This window comes from Syngnathus typhle, linkage group LG15 (genome assembly GCF_033458585.1).
Source record: "Syngnathus typhle isolate RoL2023-S1 ecotype Sweden linkage group LG15, RoL_Styp_1.0, whole genome shotgun sequence".
NCBI classification, from domain to species: domain Eukaryota; kingdom Metazoa; phylum Chordata; class Actinopteri; order Syngnathiformes; family Syngnathidae; genus Syngnathus; species Syngnathus typhle.
Genome location: NC_083752.1, coordinates 4,120,388 through 4,135,731, shown reverse-complemented (window position 1 = coordinate 4,135,731; position 15,344 = coordinate 4,120,388). Strand labels below are relative to the sequence as shown.

The following is a 15,344-nucleotide window of genomic DNA, read 5'->3' as shown; positions in this document are numbered from 1 at the left end:
AAAGGGCCCCCGTCTCTGTTGCAGCTCACACACATACCTGCTGGCGCTCGCCCTTCCCACAAGTGTACATTGCCAAGCGCAGGTAAGGCCCGTCCGCTCCTTCCCTTGGCTTGTTGTATTGATGCTCACTTGTGTCCTGAGTTAAAGTGAGTGGACTCATGCTTGGCACTTGTGTCTTGATGAATGCTTTTTGAGGAGTCATGTCTTCATTGTTTTTGTGGAAACCGATCGAGAATATGGGGGAAAAAAATAGTTCCAGTGCAATTGGAATGGCCTTGGATGATTTTACCATTCCAGTGGTTTCACGAGCGGGCAGTGTTTCTAATAATTTGACTGTCTAAAATCCAGTGCACAAATTAATTTTTCAACCGGACCTCATTAGATAATGCGAAGTCAAGATTGAGCTCTCGATAAATATATCGCTTGAATATGTATGAGACGTGGCGTGTTGCGCAATCAAGTCCGAAGCGAGAAGCACGTTCCATAATTCGACTCGATTATCAGGTTAATCTCGGCTGGATTGTGACACATCTTAATTGGAATATGGTGGAAAATGTTCTTTCACTGGTTCAATTGAAAGAGATGGCTAAGCAAAATGAAAATACTACTTGTTTGGGCAACCCCCCCCCCCCCCCCCCCCCCTCTGCCCTGTGGAGGTCATTCAAATCAAGCAAGTGAGAAGACTTTGGAGCCTTCTGAGGATTTAGTTTGCCGTTAATACCCAATAGATCCAGTTAGTGCTCCAGGAATAGTTACGGCATCCTCATCTTCAATCACGCCGCCGGCCTAATCCCGCAGGCCGGGATTAACCTTTGCCGAGATGGACGCGATCTTCACTAACAATCACATTGAGATGCTCTTTCCTTGTCTTCCTCAGAACGCTTTGAGAAGTTTCCAGACATGGCAAAGTAAGTTACGCATACGCAAGACAGCACAAAATAAAAAAAAGATTCTTCTTCTCTATGATTATGGTGACGCTTGCTAGCACCGGCCTACCTCCCAACACCTCAGTCACAAACACGCAAAAGGTCAAACACTCACCTAAAGTGACCTCTCAATCCGCAAGCACACGATCGGCCTCGACATTAGTCTCTCGCTCATCCGACCGAGCGCTTCCTCGCTCCCTCCCTCATCCTATGTACCAGGATGCGTTTCCCAACCCTTCTCACGTCCAATCACACTTTTGGCCTTGTGCAGAGTTTTCAAGAAGACGAGCGGCAACGGCGGCCTCACGCTCTACCTGGGAAAGCGAGACTACGTGGACCACATCAACAACGTGGAAAGACTCGGTGAGTGCTTGTGCATGTGCGCGCATGCACACGTGTGTGTGTGTGTCGTAAAGTGACTTGTACAAAAATGTCTCATGCAGATGGGGTCGTCAAATTGGACCCAACAAACTTTGGAGACAGAAAAGGTGAAGCTGCAGCATTTTAGAAATATCAGCATTCTAATATTAACACTGTAATACAGCTAGCTAACATTCCAGCTCGCTAACATGCTAACGCAGTACTGCCCATGGCCGCCCGTCAGTGTTTGTGCAGCTGGCGTGCGCCTTCCGCTACGGCAGCGATGACCTGGACGTGATGGGCTTGTGCTTTCGCAAGGACATCTGGATCCACATCGAGCAGCTCTACCCAGACGACCACAAGCCGGCGCTCTCCGAAATGCACGAAACGCTCCTCAAGAAGGCCGGCAACGACGCCCGCCCCTTCAGCTTTGATGTACTGCCGCGCCATCATAAGCGTTGATGCTACTAATGCTACCGGCTAACGTGCTCACGTTCGTGTGCAGATTCCCACCAACCTTCCGTGTTCCGTGTCGCTGCAACCGGGCCCTGACGACAATGGGAAGGTATGCCACAGGAAAAAGGAATGATAAAGAATTATTCAAAAAAAGACAAAGCGAAAAGGTAGAGAAGAGAAAAAGAGATAATTAACCGCAGCATAAACGCTAACTAGCTTTAGCACTATGTTAGCAGGGCCATTCTTTCGATGGCGGGAGAATGTATGTTTACAGTTTGGACGCGTGTATGTGTGTTTCAGGCTTGCGGCGTGGACTTTGAGGTCAAGGCCTTCCTGGCCAACGATAAGTGCAACCCAGATGAGAAGATCGAGAAGAAGTGAGTTGCGTCCGTTTGTCTCGCGGGATTGTCGTGATGCCGAGCGTGCGTGTCGCTCGCAGGGACACGGCGCGTCTCGTCGTCCGCAAAATCCAGTTCGCGCCATCTGAGGTGGGCGCCGGGCCCAGGGCGGAGATCTGCAAGAGCTTCATGATGTCGGACAAGCCCGTGCACCTTGAGATTTCCCTGGAAAAGGACGTATGTATGCGGTCCTGCCGCAACCACAACAGCAATGGCCGTTTAGGCACCGAAATGATCTTTGTGGGTGTGCTGCAGCTCTACTTCCATGGCGAGACCATCCCCATCAAGTTTAAGATCAACAATGAGAGCAACAAAACTGTCAAGAAAATTCAGATCTCAGGTGGGTGTCCCAGCTTGCTCCCTAGCTCCAGGTTACTCAAGGTCACTCTTCCTCGCAGTGGACCAGACCACTGACATCGTCCTCTACTCCGCCGACAAGTACACCAAGTGCGTCTTCTCCAAGGAGTTCGGGTAGGTGGCGCTGTCACGCACCAAGCCACAATGCATGTCGCCTGACGCGCGGTCCGCTTTGTTTGGCAGCGAGACGGTGGAGGCAGGCGGCACCTTGGAGAACACGCTGACCATCGTGCCGCTGCTGGCAGAGAACAAGGAGAAGCGAGGCTTGGCGCTGGATGGCCGCCTCAAGGACGAGGACACCAACCTGGCCTCCACCACCATGTAAGAAGACATTTCCATGGGCAGTTTTGTATGGAAGCTGGCTGGAGTTGTGTTTCTCACATTGCCAATGTTTGGACTGAATATTTTCAGGTTGCGACAGGGTATTGACAAGGAGGTGCTGGGAATTCTGGTGTCCTACAAGCTCAAAGTCAACCTGATGGTGGCTGGAGGAGGGTGAGTGTCAGTCTGCTCGACTGAGCCGCCACAAGGATTGCGTGAAGTGATTTGTGAAGTTTTGCCTTTGTATTCACTTGCTGATGACCTGCATGACCCCTGTGTTGTGTTCCGCAGCCTGCTGGGAGGACTCACTTCCAGGTGAACATCACTTCCTACCACGTGACTACTCAACTTCCTTCCGAAGCCTTATCTGGAGTTGACTTTTTTTTTTCTTTTCCTTGACAGCGACGTGACCGCCGAGGTGCCGCTGATGCTCATGCACCCCAAACCTGAAGGTGATGTCTTAAACCAACCCTAAACCAAGCTGTATTTCTTCAGTGTTGTCCCATGAAAAAAATATTTATATTTGCAAACATTTGAGGTCGTAAGTGGGAAATGTATCACTCATTGCTGCTTTTCCTCTTTTCTGGTTGTCAGAGTAAAGGCTGTGCACATATGTAAGTATGTTTGTGTACTCCTCATCCTAAAAAATAAAATGACCCAGTGTCGCCACGGCAACACACGCTTCCGATTAGTGCAGTCATGTGAGCTCAGCAGTTTTATGTCCTATAGATGATGTCACGTAACATCACGTTTTTACTGTGAGATATTTTTACCTGCTATGAGTGATGTTTTTATAGTGAAGTGGCATGATTAATGTATATTGAAATGTTGTCGTCATTAGCGACAACATCAAGCTGGAGCTGGAATGACGGTACAGAAATCCAGACGGGAAGTGATGTCGAAGACGGCAACGAAAAACTGAGGAAAACAACCACTTCAATGCACACGTACAACTGCACACGCACACACGTGTTGATTCTGCCTGGTCTTATCCAATAAACATTTTAATCATAGTCATACATGTGCCTTTTGTGTTTCATCTCTCCAAAGCACCATATTGGCAGCTTCTGAAATGTGCTATTGTGTATTTTTCGGATGATTGTGGGTGTTTTGGGGGAAATATGTATGAGTTTGGTTATATGTATGTATATTTTTAGTGTTGGGTTTTATTTAGTGGTGGGGCGTCGAGGGTTGAATGAACGCACAACGGAGCGGATGCTGTATACTGCCATCTAGCGGATGCAAGTGTTGCGCTTATTTATTAGGGAGGAAATCGCGTTTGGGTTCATGGTAATGTTTCTAAAAATGATGTCTACACATTTGCTATCACATCACATGCGTGTGTGTGTGTGCGTGCGTGGCTAGGGAAGAAAGTGATGAAGAGGAGAAGGAAAGCAGGAGGCTACTGGAAGGATGCACGTTGGCATGAGGAGGCGAGTGAGAACAGATGGGGATGCAGAAGCTGCCAAAGGAAAGGAAGGAAAAGCGGAGGAATGGTCAGCGGGAGCACAAAAGGAGCAAGATGGGGTAGTAGGGAAAGTTGTGTGCTACTGCAAGACATGAGAAAAAGAAAAGGAGAAGAAACACAGATGCAAGAGCTGAGGAGGTGTGGTGAATTCTCTTCGATGGTCAGCTGGTCTTCCAAACAAGATGGTGAAAAAGTGGCTGGCTTGGGGAAGGAAAACTTCAGTCACACATGGCTGATTGGGGAAAGATTTTATTCAACCGATGTCAGAGAGAAGTGTCTCGCGCCCTAGCCAAGATGTCGAGTCCCCTTGTCTACTCCCGTCCTAAACCTTATACTCTTGCGCTTCCCTCCACGCGGGAGCGCGCAGATGGGGCTGTTGGCTGACCTATGACCCCGCTGTTGCCCCCCCATCTCTACATCCTGTGTATCTTAGCAGTTGTTAATGGAAGCCAGATGTGTCCGGCGCCAATGAGTCTACCTTCCTGGACCAAGCCCCAAACAATACCACACGAACCTGACCCAAACATGCCCTGGTCGTACTTCGGCTTAATAGTGAGATGCACATAGCATGATACCAGAATAAAAATACACAACATACCCCCCTGCCGGGGCACATCAAGTGCCCCGGCAACAACTCAACACGAAAAAGACATCGGTACATCCAAAAACCTTCCCCCAACCATTTTAAGGTTTTCGTCTACAATTTGGACCTATTTGTCTCATTCTAAACCATGCTCAAGGCATGCTACTTAAGGTTACATTAACTAGGAAAGCTCAACCTAATTTAATAGCAAATTCCTCCCTGACAGCAATCTGAGGCCTCTCAGGAACCACATTTGACCAAGATCGAATCCCCCAACCCCATTAACTGATTGACGCCGTCCGCACACCCCCCTTCGGCAATATATCACCAACGCCATCAATTTGGAGAGGAAAAGTTTGCTGTGGCCCGTTAGAAGCCCCAAAAAGTTGCCGGACCGCCGTCGAAAAAACCCCGCCAATCTAATGACGAGGAAAAAGAGGGAGGCCCATTCTACACCCCCGGAGGCGCCTCTCACCTGGCGAGAGTCAGGTGAAGGGAGCTCCGGCACACACCACATTTCACAAAGCGTAGCATGAGCCCTAAACACAGCAACAAGCAGAACCATGACCCTCAAATACAGATCGCTCAACATGCAACGTCGTATCGTAAACATGCCACGGGGCAAGCAAATGAGGTCACATAATAAAGTAAATAACATGGCAACAAAACAACGATGTAACACAGTGAGGTATATAAAAACGAATCGTCAAAGCATGCAAGAACATTAAACCCGTTGTTGCGCTGCCCCCCTCGCATGCACAAGTGCGTGCAGATATGAAATCCAGTCCCCTGATCCGTCAGTGGAAAATAGCACTAGTAGTAGACGGCACCGTCCCGGGCCGGCTGTCCGTTCAGTGTCCTCCTGTTGCTTATGATGGCCGTTGAATCCCGTGCAAGGCCCCGGTCAGCAGCCAGGCGACCTATGCCAAGCTAAAGCTACTGTCTGTATCGAGTGACTTTACAAGTGCGAACATGTGGAGTCATAATGTCAAAGGTAGCAGCCCAGGCCGGACGTCCTTCCGGCCCCGACGGCCACCGCTGGCAGGGCAACACAACCCGATAGCTCCAGTGTTTCCAGCCCCCTCAAATAATTATTTGGCGGTGATGGGGCAACGAGGAAAAAGCTGTGTCAATCGTCTCATCGAAATCTCATCAGAACGCCCGAGGGCTCCCGACACCTACCCCTCGTTTCCAGAGGCCCACGCGGTCCCTGAAACAAACAAACAAACAAACAAACAAGCAAACAAACAAGCAAACAAACAAGCAAACACTCCAGGACTCATTCCCCTCATTTCTCGTCGTGCCGACAGCGTTGCTAGCTCCCCCCAGTCACAATGTAAATTCTACCTGTTCCTGGTAGCCTTTCCTGTCGCAGATGTCCCTGTCTCAATCACACTGTCATCTTTCCGAAGTCCCGTCAGTCATGTCACTTCAGCCGCTCTTTTTCCCGTCCAAATACTATTTGTCACCCCCAAATTCCTTCTTCAGTCTAAAGACGTGTAGCATTCTCAAACCGGTACCCCTCACAATACTGTAGTTTCCTAGATCTGTACCTTTATGTATCCGTGCCTTATGTTTGAGCCACCTCACTGTTCAAACCAGTCATCATTCTGAAACAACGCTCATGTAATCTTTCCAAAACGGTACAGCCACCAAATCCTTTCTGTATTCGTTCTGCAAACTACTCGTCCTAAAATGTATAATTAAACATTTGCCCTGTAATAGCAGCTTTGATGCAGTCACTCGTTCAGAAATTTCCCCCTTCCTTGTCTCTGGCCCCGTCGTCCTCTGACATTCAATGACCTTCCAAACTTTTGTCGTGTACTGTGCCACTGTCCACTCCCTAATCATTGTATGATTTGTCCTTCGTACTTTGTCATTGAAAAACCTTAAACCTTATAGTCACTAAATTGTTACCACGCTTCGCATCCATTCCAGGCTGTTGTCCCCCGTTAACTCCCTTTCTTTCAAGATGCTTCTTCCGCTCCTTCCGTCACTGCTAGTTGAATTCTGGCGTGTCCTGTTAAAGCTTAAAAACAAGTGAATTTGGAAAAAAACTTTGTATATCACAATTACAAATTGCAACCTACTCACCCCCTTTCTGTTTTACCACTCCCCCCTTTTGACACATTCACTTAATGTGTCATTACCTATCAAAAGGAACCTGCAAAGCGTCCCCTCTCATCACCACACTCATTGTAGCCAGGCCCGCGGAACCTCTAGCTCCAATCCAGGCCCCGGGACCGTCACCCCAAGTCCCTGAAACTTGACTGTCCATCACACACTCGGCAACACACACAAAAATCAGCGCACTCCTGTCAGTGAGCTTATAGCCCTGCTGACAGCGGACATTTGTACACACAAAAACAGACATCAAGTATCAAAACAAAAACAGTCATAAAATGAATCCTGGCGCTCCGGGATCCTGTCCTGAAAACCATGTAATCAACAGGTTCATTATAAAAACCAAAAGGGCAAGGGTTAACATATTCTCGTAAATTCAACACAAACGTTCCACGAACGCAATCGACAACCTGCAAGAACGAAAACAAGTTACGCCAGCAACGCGCAATCCGCTCCTTGGCTGGTGGCCGTTGCTGCTGCTGCTGCACAAAATCAAGTCACACAGAAAAACAAAGCAAAGCTCGCTCATGTCGCGAGCAAGCTCAAGCGTCAACCATTTGGTCACTGTCCACCTAGTCCGTCACCCCGTTGGGTGAGCTCAAAGTCGTCACACGTCAAATCGTCCAAAGTCTTGATGTTCAATACTAGTTCTGTCTTGTCTGACCATATCACTGAAACGGGCCTTCTCCATCGAACCGTTTTGTTGTTGATGGTGCCCCTGATTGATCATTGAACCATGGTTCCGATCGGAACTCATCACTTACCAGTTCCAGTCCCTCCGATCTGTACCACCCCTTCAGGTGAAAGGAATCTTATCCTCAATGGCAAACACATCACCCCAACTTCAGACCTCTCTGGCCAATCATACTGCGCACACACAGCCGTAGATGATCACATGCGCACTCACCCATCCACACACTCACAGACACACTCATCCGTCTCTATCACTCAGCTCTCCCCCCAAACCAAGCAGAGTTAGTATCTTAGTGTGTAGGCAAATATTGACTCCTAATAGTGACTCTTCACATTCGGACATATTCGTCAACATGACCTATTATAAATCTCCAATTCAATTTTCCATAAACTCGCCCATCAGATTCATCGCAAATTGTCATATATGTCTATCTGAGGGACTAACTGTGGGACCCGCGTTTTGAGGGAGCCTCCATACCCTCGTATTGGTCCTACAAACTCGATCTCTATTACTTATGTTAATTAAATTCAATAAAGATGGGTCAGACTATTCTCTCTGGCTTTTTACGTCATCATTTGGCTCTCCCCCTTTTTTCCTGTTGTCTTGCTCAAAGCTGTTTCTCAGTCTGCTTCTCTTTATTGCCCCTCTTGGGGAGTCTCACTCCCCCCCCTTTCTTTTTTTTTTTTTTTCTCATTCTTCCTAAAACTCCTGGCTGTCACACCATCCAACACCTCTCCCTACTTCCTTGTGGTCGCCTATCACCACTCCTTTCATCCACTCACTCGCGCGGTCTGCCCCCCTTCTGCAAAGCCGCAGCTCCACACAGGGAGCGCTGAGCCTTCTCCCTCGAATGAGCAGCTTTTAACGTAATTTACGTCATTGCTGTCCAGATCTTCTATCCTCAATCTCCCTCGCTGTCAATTCCTGTTAAAATGGCAAATTCCAACTTGCTCTAATCCCATCTTTGACAATGGAGTTTGCCCTTATCAACCCTTCGAATATCTATGTCCTCCTATTATCTTCGCCTCCACTTCTTAGTAGTTCTTTTGACAGAATCTCCTATTGGTAACCCTACAGCGGACTGTTTAGCATATAATCCCTTACTTCGCTCTCCTGCTTCTACATTGCCGTGTGGGTGCAGTTGAATTTGAGCCCTATCTCAGTCATTATCTTGTTACCTGTGGCCTTGTGCGACTCCTATGCATGAATGTGTGAAAGTCAAAAATTCAACGGATCCAACTTTCTGACTACCCAACCTCCACTATGGTGCAACAAACTTCTATCGTATTGAGTAGGTACATCGAGCGTCCTAGCTTCTCCTTGGCTGAATCCACTTTAGTCTAGATGTCCCATTCTAAAATGCATCTAACTCGATTTCTACTTCTCATGTCTGGTGAGCCAAAACATCAGATCTCGCTCTTGTTTCTCACCGTTTTAGCCCATTTGTTTTATTCAAATCTGTTCAATCTCTGACCATGATGCTTCTCTCTGTAGCTCTACGCATTATTCAATCCTTTATCAAATCTCCTCAGTTCTGTCAAACCCAGTGCACAATGAAGCTCCTGTCCACTCTAACCCAAGCCCCACGAGGTCTTAGCACCGCCAGGAGTGCGATTTGGCCGTCGGACATTTCAAGTCCATATCTTCTGCCGCACCTCACCCTCTCAAGATGGTGTTCTTTTGTTGTTGCTTCAGAGCCAACACATCCATCACTCTCGAATGAGTCCATTGTTCAAATGTCCATTTTTTCTTCAACATTGTGAGTTCCTCCACTTCTCACTGTCTTTTCTCGTCTCCGAGGATGTTGTCTATCCTCCGGAGTGTACTTGCCCCCTCCAAGCACAACAACAGTCTTACTTTGTCCTTGCCAAAGGTCAAAGGTGCCTCAAAGCCAGGCACCGTCTTGTAGTCGTCCGCGGCTGCAGGCGGAGTCTCGGGGTCGAGTTTTCAGGGATCCTGGCACTGAGAGAGACAGACTGGGACACCAAACTCGTAAGGCTATCTCCAAATGTAGCTGCTGCCCTCCATTCACTAGTAACGTTTGTTTACCAAAAGTCAAATTCTCCTAGTAACAGCAATGTCGTCTTTATATTGTAAGTCCTGCAACTCATCCTATTGTCGAGCCACGTTTTGTCTATAGTTCCAATTTAATGGGACAGTACATTGTGTCTTCAGTATCATTATTCAAAATTAACTCCGAGGTCTGCGTCCCACAACTAGCCCTGATCTATGTCTTGATCTCTCACGCGTTATTACCTGTGTCATGCTTGCTCAAAAATGCGACTTAGAATATGTGCTGTGAATTTCCAATCTCCTCGATCAAAGTGGATCCCGCTTCTCAGCTCTCCTCTCTCATGCTCCTGTTAGCCTGCAATTGTTCAAATCAAAAATGTTATTGTCTTTTAACTGTCTTTCTGTTGAACCTCTAAATCCCTCGTGTTGCTAACCTATCTACTCCAGGAAATGATTTAAAGGGTCTTAAAGAAAGGACCAACAGATTACTCCCAATATCTCCTCAATATTTACGAGTTAGCCCCCCTTTCTTCTCTCACTCCCTCTTTCTATCTGTCTCTGGCCGCATTTGTGGCGTCCTGACGTAAATTAGTGAAGAATTTGGGGGCAGCGCTCCACGAAGCTTTTCTTCAGACGACCTGGGAGTTCTGTCCGTGTCTCTTTGTCCTCTGGGAGGAGACGTGCGCGTCCGCCGTCTCATATTTGTTTGGTCAATCTTGTTCAAGTTAACGTAATCACTCACTTTCTCATTAGTTGTCAGATGGACTAGGGGCGCTGGCCGCCCTCAACAGGCTCCCTCTTAATTTATGAGCGAACCCCCCTTTCTTCACTTTCTCCCCCCACCTATCGGTCTTGGGCCGAATGTGTAGCGTCCTGCCATAGATCACTGCTGCCACGGCCCAACTCTTTTCTTAAGACACACAGGTACACAAACATTAGTATTTTAGTGAGTACTGCAAGCATGTCTCTCTCTTGCCTATTTGCAAACTGTTCAACATTAGTGCCAGTGAAGTTTCAGTTTTAATCATGCACGTTCATTGTTAATCATGCACCCTTCGCTCATCCACATTCGATCTCCCCTCGTCATGTCTCAGTACTCATCGACATTGACCTCTACCGGGGGGACCCAGCCTCGCCTTTGCGGGCTCCTCGGCACAGCGCCCTCGGACAAGGGGGGGTCAGCGTACCAATGTTGACTCCACGGGCTGGCCAGGCCCGCGCGTCTCGCCGGCCCCCACCTTTGCCGTCAGAGCACCATTCCGCGCCTTGGAGCACCCAGGGCCCCCTCCTCTCTTCTCTCACTGCCGTCTCCCATGCGTGTGCACATAAACGCACACACACCGAGCGCGCACACAACCGCACATGCACACACCCATCCGCGCGCACGCACACCCCATACACCAAGCGCGCACACCGCTTAGACGAACGACGACAACTGACAGAAACTTTACAGACATTACGCACAACATAGAACACAGACAAAGGGATTCGAATCCATCTCTCATGTAGCTTCTCACCAACCGCTTCCATGCGGTTTGGTCATTCTGTGTCTTCTTACCGTGCGCAGGTGCACGTACAAACATGCCCTTTGCACTTCTTGTCTTTGTTTCCCCTAAGAGCGCTTTGCATTTCCCCTTATACTGCAGATTTTTAACTTCAGTGTGCACACAAATTACTTTTCTTACATGGTATACCAAAATTAACCCCCCTGAGGCCTCTTCTTTCCACGTTTTCCAATTTCTATCGGCTGCCCACTCCTCCGCTCTGCCAATTGCGGTCTGCTGCAAGCCGTAAATTTTATCAGACTTTGACAGGAGTGTGTGCTATTACAGTGCGCCTCGCCAATCGGAATCGGACCGTGACGACTTGGGTACAACCGCAGCGCACCGGTTCACCCCGGTAAGTTGCCCGAAGAGTGTCTCTCTAAGCGGCTAACGCACCAGCTGTCAGCCGGGGGAACCTTGCAACCCGCACAAACCCCTAATCTGATCAGTGCTCAAATAACGTGGTCTGCGCGCATCATCCTTCTCGGCACCCTGGTCCCAGACCCAGCCGGTAATTTTCCCACATTCGTTCACACGGTTACGGATGCCAAGGCTGCCCATTCCTCCGCTTTGCCAATTGCGGTCTGCAGCACGCCTCCCTTTTTCGTGCGACCTATATATAGAGACAAATGCCCCCACCGAACATCTCAACCACATTGAGTGTGATCTCAACTACATTGAATGTGATCTCAACGTCCCAGCACGACCCCGGGAATTGTGCCTCCGGTGGCTTGGTGGTGCCCGTCTCTTGTCGCACACAGTGTTCAATCGTACCTGTGTTTCCGCCTCAATCACACAGCTAAAATTTCCATCCTCCATCGGATCTGTAGCCAAAACAAAGTCCACGTTTTATGGGACTTTCTATTATTCTTCTCTCGTGACAGCCGATCAGCGATGTCCCAGACATCCTGTCCTGTTTCACGTGCCCTCTCTCGGAGCATTTTCTTTCTCATTCATCATTCACACCAGACATGTCACTCACACTGTTGTGCACATTCCCCATTAAGTTTTATGCAATTTTCCCATTTTTATTTGCCTTTTTTCTTTTTTCTATTTTTATTGAACATTTTCATTTTTCTATTGGGGCTACTCCCCCCTTTCAAAATCCACATCTCGTCGACATCCAGCTAGGGGAGACCAATCCCCCCCCTTTTTGCCAGCCACTGGCACACCAGGCCCGTTAACTGTCCCGCTCAGGAGCCACTCCATCCCCCCCCACACCAGGCACGAGCACATTGCGATACTGTGAGTGGAAGCTTCTCACCTCAAACTCAGCCTGCCGGCCGGACGCTCGATGCTCGCACCCAGGCGGGCGAGGGCTCCCCGAAGGACAAGAGAACTGTTCGTGACGCCAAAATTGTGGTGAATTCTCTTCGATGGTCAGCTGGTCTTCCAAACAAGATGGTGAAAAAGTGGCTGGCTTGGGGAAGGAAAACTTCAGTCACACATGGCTGATTGGGGAAAGATTTTATTCAACCGATGTCAGAGAGAAGTGTCTCGCGCCCTAGCCAAGATGTCGAGTCCCCTTGTCTACTCCCGTCCTAAACCTTATACTCTTGCGCTTCCCTCCACGCGGGAGCGCGCAGATGGGGCTGTTGGCTGACCTATGACCCCGCTGTTGCCCCCCCATCTCTACATCCTGTGTATCTTAGCAGTTGTTAATGGAAGCCAGATGTGTCCGGCGCCAATGAGTCTACCTTCCTGGACCAAGCCCCAAACAATACCACACGAACCTGACCCAAACATGCCCTGGTCGTACTTCGGCTTAATAGTGAGATGCACATAGCATGATACCAGAATAAAAATACACAACAGAGGAAAGCGAGGGAACAAGCAAGGTGGTTGTAAAGTGAGGAAGGAAGCATGGGTGGAAAACACAAGAATGACAGAAAGTAAGAAAGACGCGAGGGAGAAGTAAAGGACGCAGGGATGCAAGTGAGTTAGAAGTGTGCTGAGGTGGGGGGTGATGGGGGGAGGTCTAGGCGACGCGACGCAGCGCCGCGGCGGGGCGGAGGAGGCGGCGAGCTACCCGGGTCGGGCCGCCGAACCGAACAACACATGGGTGGCTGTGTGGGGAGCCAGCACGACTCCTCGGGCAGCTTGAACGACAACTCTGACGGAACCGGAGGTAACGTCCTCCCTTCCTTTCCTCTCTCCTGGCGCTTCGTGGGGGCCACGGCCAGGTGTCGCTTTGGCACCGGGTCGGGTCCGGCTGGGCTCTGCCTACGGATCTTATCTACTCCCGGGTGAGGTAAACAGAGGGGTTCCGGACCCAAAATGTCAACAAAGTAGCAGAATATAACGTTTTTAGATGCGTGTGCGCCTTTGTTCACGTAGCATGTGAGTCTGGCAAGGATGCTAAGTTAGCATGTTAGCTCCTAGCAGGCTAATTGCTACGTCTTTTCTTTTATTGTCGCTCGTTTTCAAGCGTTGGTGAGCTTCGAAAGTACTCGGTCGATTCTTCCGAATGGCTTGAATTTATTTTCCGGACGATTTTTTTTCTTTCCCCCTTGCATTTGAAATGAGACGTGGACTGTTATCAATCCTCAAGTTGACATTTTTGTTTCTGTTTAGTTCCAGTGCTCCAATATTGTAGTAGTGTATTCCATACAGTCATTATCAGAACAAAAGTTACCATGTTAGCTTTATTCAAGTCAAGAAAAGTCTCAAAGTACACAGTTGATAGACAATTTGGGTGTATTATTTTTTGCTTTGTTTTCTGAACGTCTACGTTTGTTAGCTGAGTGCACAGAAATCCAAGTAGAAAGATGTCGACAAACGTGCAAACACGACCCGACGCCCGCACCGATGGGCTGTCTAATTAAGGAATGCCCATCTTTGTTGTTGTCAGTTGCTCTGGGGCGGAACCAGCTGCTCAAGCGCGAGCGTCCCAAATGGAAGAGCGATTACCCCATGACGGAAGGCCAGCTGCGCAGTAAGCGCGACGAATTCTGGGATACGGCACCGGCCTTCGAAGGCCGCAAGGAGATCTGGGACGCGCTGAGGGCGGCCGCCGGCGCCTTTGAGAGCCGAGACCACCAGCTGGCCCAAGCCATCCTGGACGGCGCCAGCATCACGCTGCCGCACGGTCAGTCGAGTAACCTGCATGTAGGCCTCTTGCCCTTGTTTTGGACCAAGGTCAGATTATAACTAAAAAAAAGGAAGACATTTTTGGTTGCGCTTGAACATGAAATGATGGAATTGACTGAAACTGCATTTTTGGGTCAATGTTTCTCATTGCAGGCTTGTTGAGCGAATGCTACGACGAGTTGGGCAACCGCTACCAGCTGCCTGTCTACTGCCTGGCGCCACCCATCAACATGATCGAGGAACACTCCGACGAACCAGACGCCTCCGACCGAGACTCTGCCGGGGCTGACGCATCGGTAGAGGGTGACGACGGCGGTGGCGAGCGGCAGCTGCGTCTGCGCCTCTCCACAGGCCGCGACCTGCGCCTGCGTGTGCGCTCGAGCGACACGGTGGGCGCCATGAAGCGGCGCCTGCACGCTCTGGAAGGCGTGGACGCCGCCGCCCAGCGCTGGTTCTTCTCAGGCCGCCCGCTCACCGACAGGCTGCGATTAGAGCAGATCAACATCTCGCGGGATTACGTCGTGCAAGTCATTATCAACCAGCCGCTGGCGGATGTGCCTCCACCGCGCACTCCCAGTCGGGAAACGCAACACCAGCCTTCTCCCGTGGACGCTTAAAGGTGACAGGGCAATATTTTGGATGCTTTGCTGGCTGGTAAGGAATACAATACCTTGCTTGTCACTATGTCAGGCATGATCACAAGAAAGACTAACCACATTTGTGTTGTTGCCTTGACAAGATTGGGATAACGCTTGGGCTAGCACATGGGATAGCTCCTCATGCTAACGCCTGAGGACAAAAAAACAATGCTGGACTGGAATGGCTTTTCATTTCACAATCGTGTGAGAGTAGCACACATGGAAAGTATCAAGATGATGACTCAACATATTTTCATTGAGAGAAGCCAACTTTTTAAATTAAAAGCCATTTTTTTCTTTCTATTCTTCTGCAACTTGTCCTTTCTTGCTTGCTTTCTTTCTTTGAGCCAAAGCTCCTCTGTACGAGATTTC

General features: G+C 49.1%; 2 protein-coding genes across 4 annotated transcripts; both read left to right on the top strand.

Moving 5' to 3' along the window:
• The first annotated feature begins 32 nt into the window (after positions 1-32).
• Positions 33-3,831, top strand: arr3a (arrestin 3a, retinal (X-arrestin)). The gene is made up of 16 exons (XM_061299121.1): positions 33-82; positions 878-908; positions 1,198-1,289; positions 1,370-1,414; positions 1,531-1,721; positions 1,792-1,851; positions 2,043-2,119; positions 2,182-2,317; positions 2,396-2,480; positions 2,539-2,611; positions 2,681-2,818; positions 2,909-2,992; positions 3,110-3,133; positions 3,221-3,270; positions 3,413-3,432; positions 3,660-3,831. Exons 2-15 carry the CDS (start codon positions 901-903, stop codon positions 3,415-3,417), a joined length of 1,068 nt encoding a protein of 355 aa, XP_061155105.1. The 5' UTR covers positions 33-82; positions 878-900; the 3' UTR covers positions 3,418-3,432; positions 3,660-3,831.
• Positions 3,832-4,267: 436 nt separating this feature from the next.
• Positions 4,268-15,275, top strand: ubtd2 (ubiquitin domain containing 2). Of its 3 annotated transcripts, XM_061299143.1 has the most exons (4): positions 4,268-4,424; positions 13,062-13,372; positions 14,096-14,332; positions 14,488-15,275. In XM_061299143.1, exons 2-4 carry the CDS (start codon positions 13,303-13,305, stop codon positions 14,949-14,951), a joined length of 771 nt encoding a protein of 256 aa, XP_061155127.1. In that variant the 5' UTR covers positions 4,268-4,424; positions 13,062-13,302; the 3' UTR covers positions 14,952-15,275. The 3 variants fall into 3 exon arrangements, with proteins under 3 accessions (XP_061155127.1, XP_061155128.1, XP_061155129.1); XM_061299144.1 differs by lacking the exon at positions 4,268-4,424 and having other exon boundaries at positions 13,355-13,490; XM_061299145.1 differs by lacking the exon at positions 4,268-4,424 and having other exon boundaries at positions 13,355-13,495.
• The last annotated feature ends 69 nt before the right edge of the window (positions 15,276-15,344 follow it).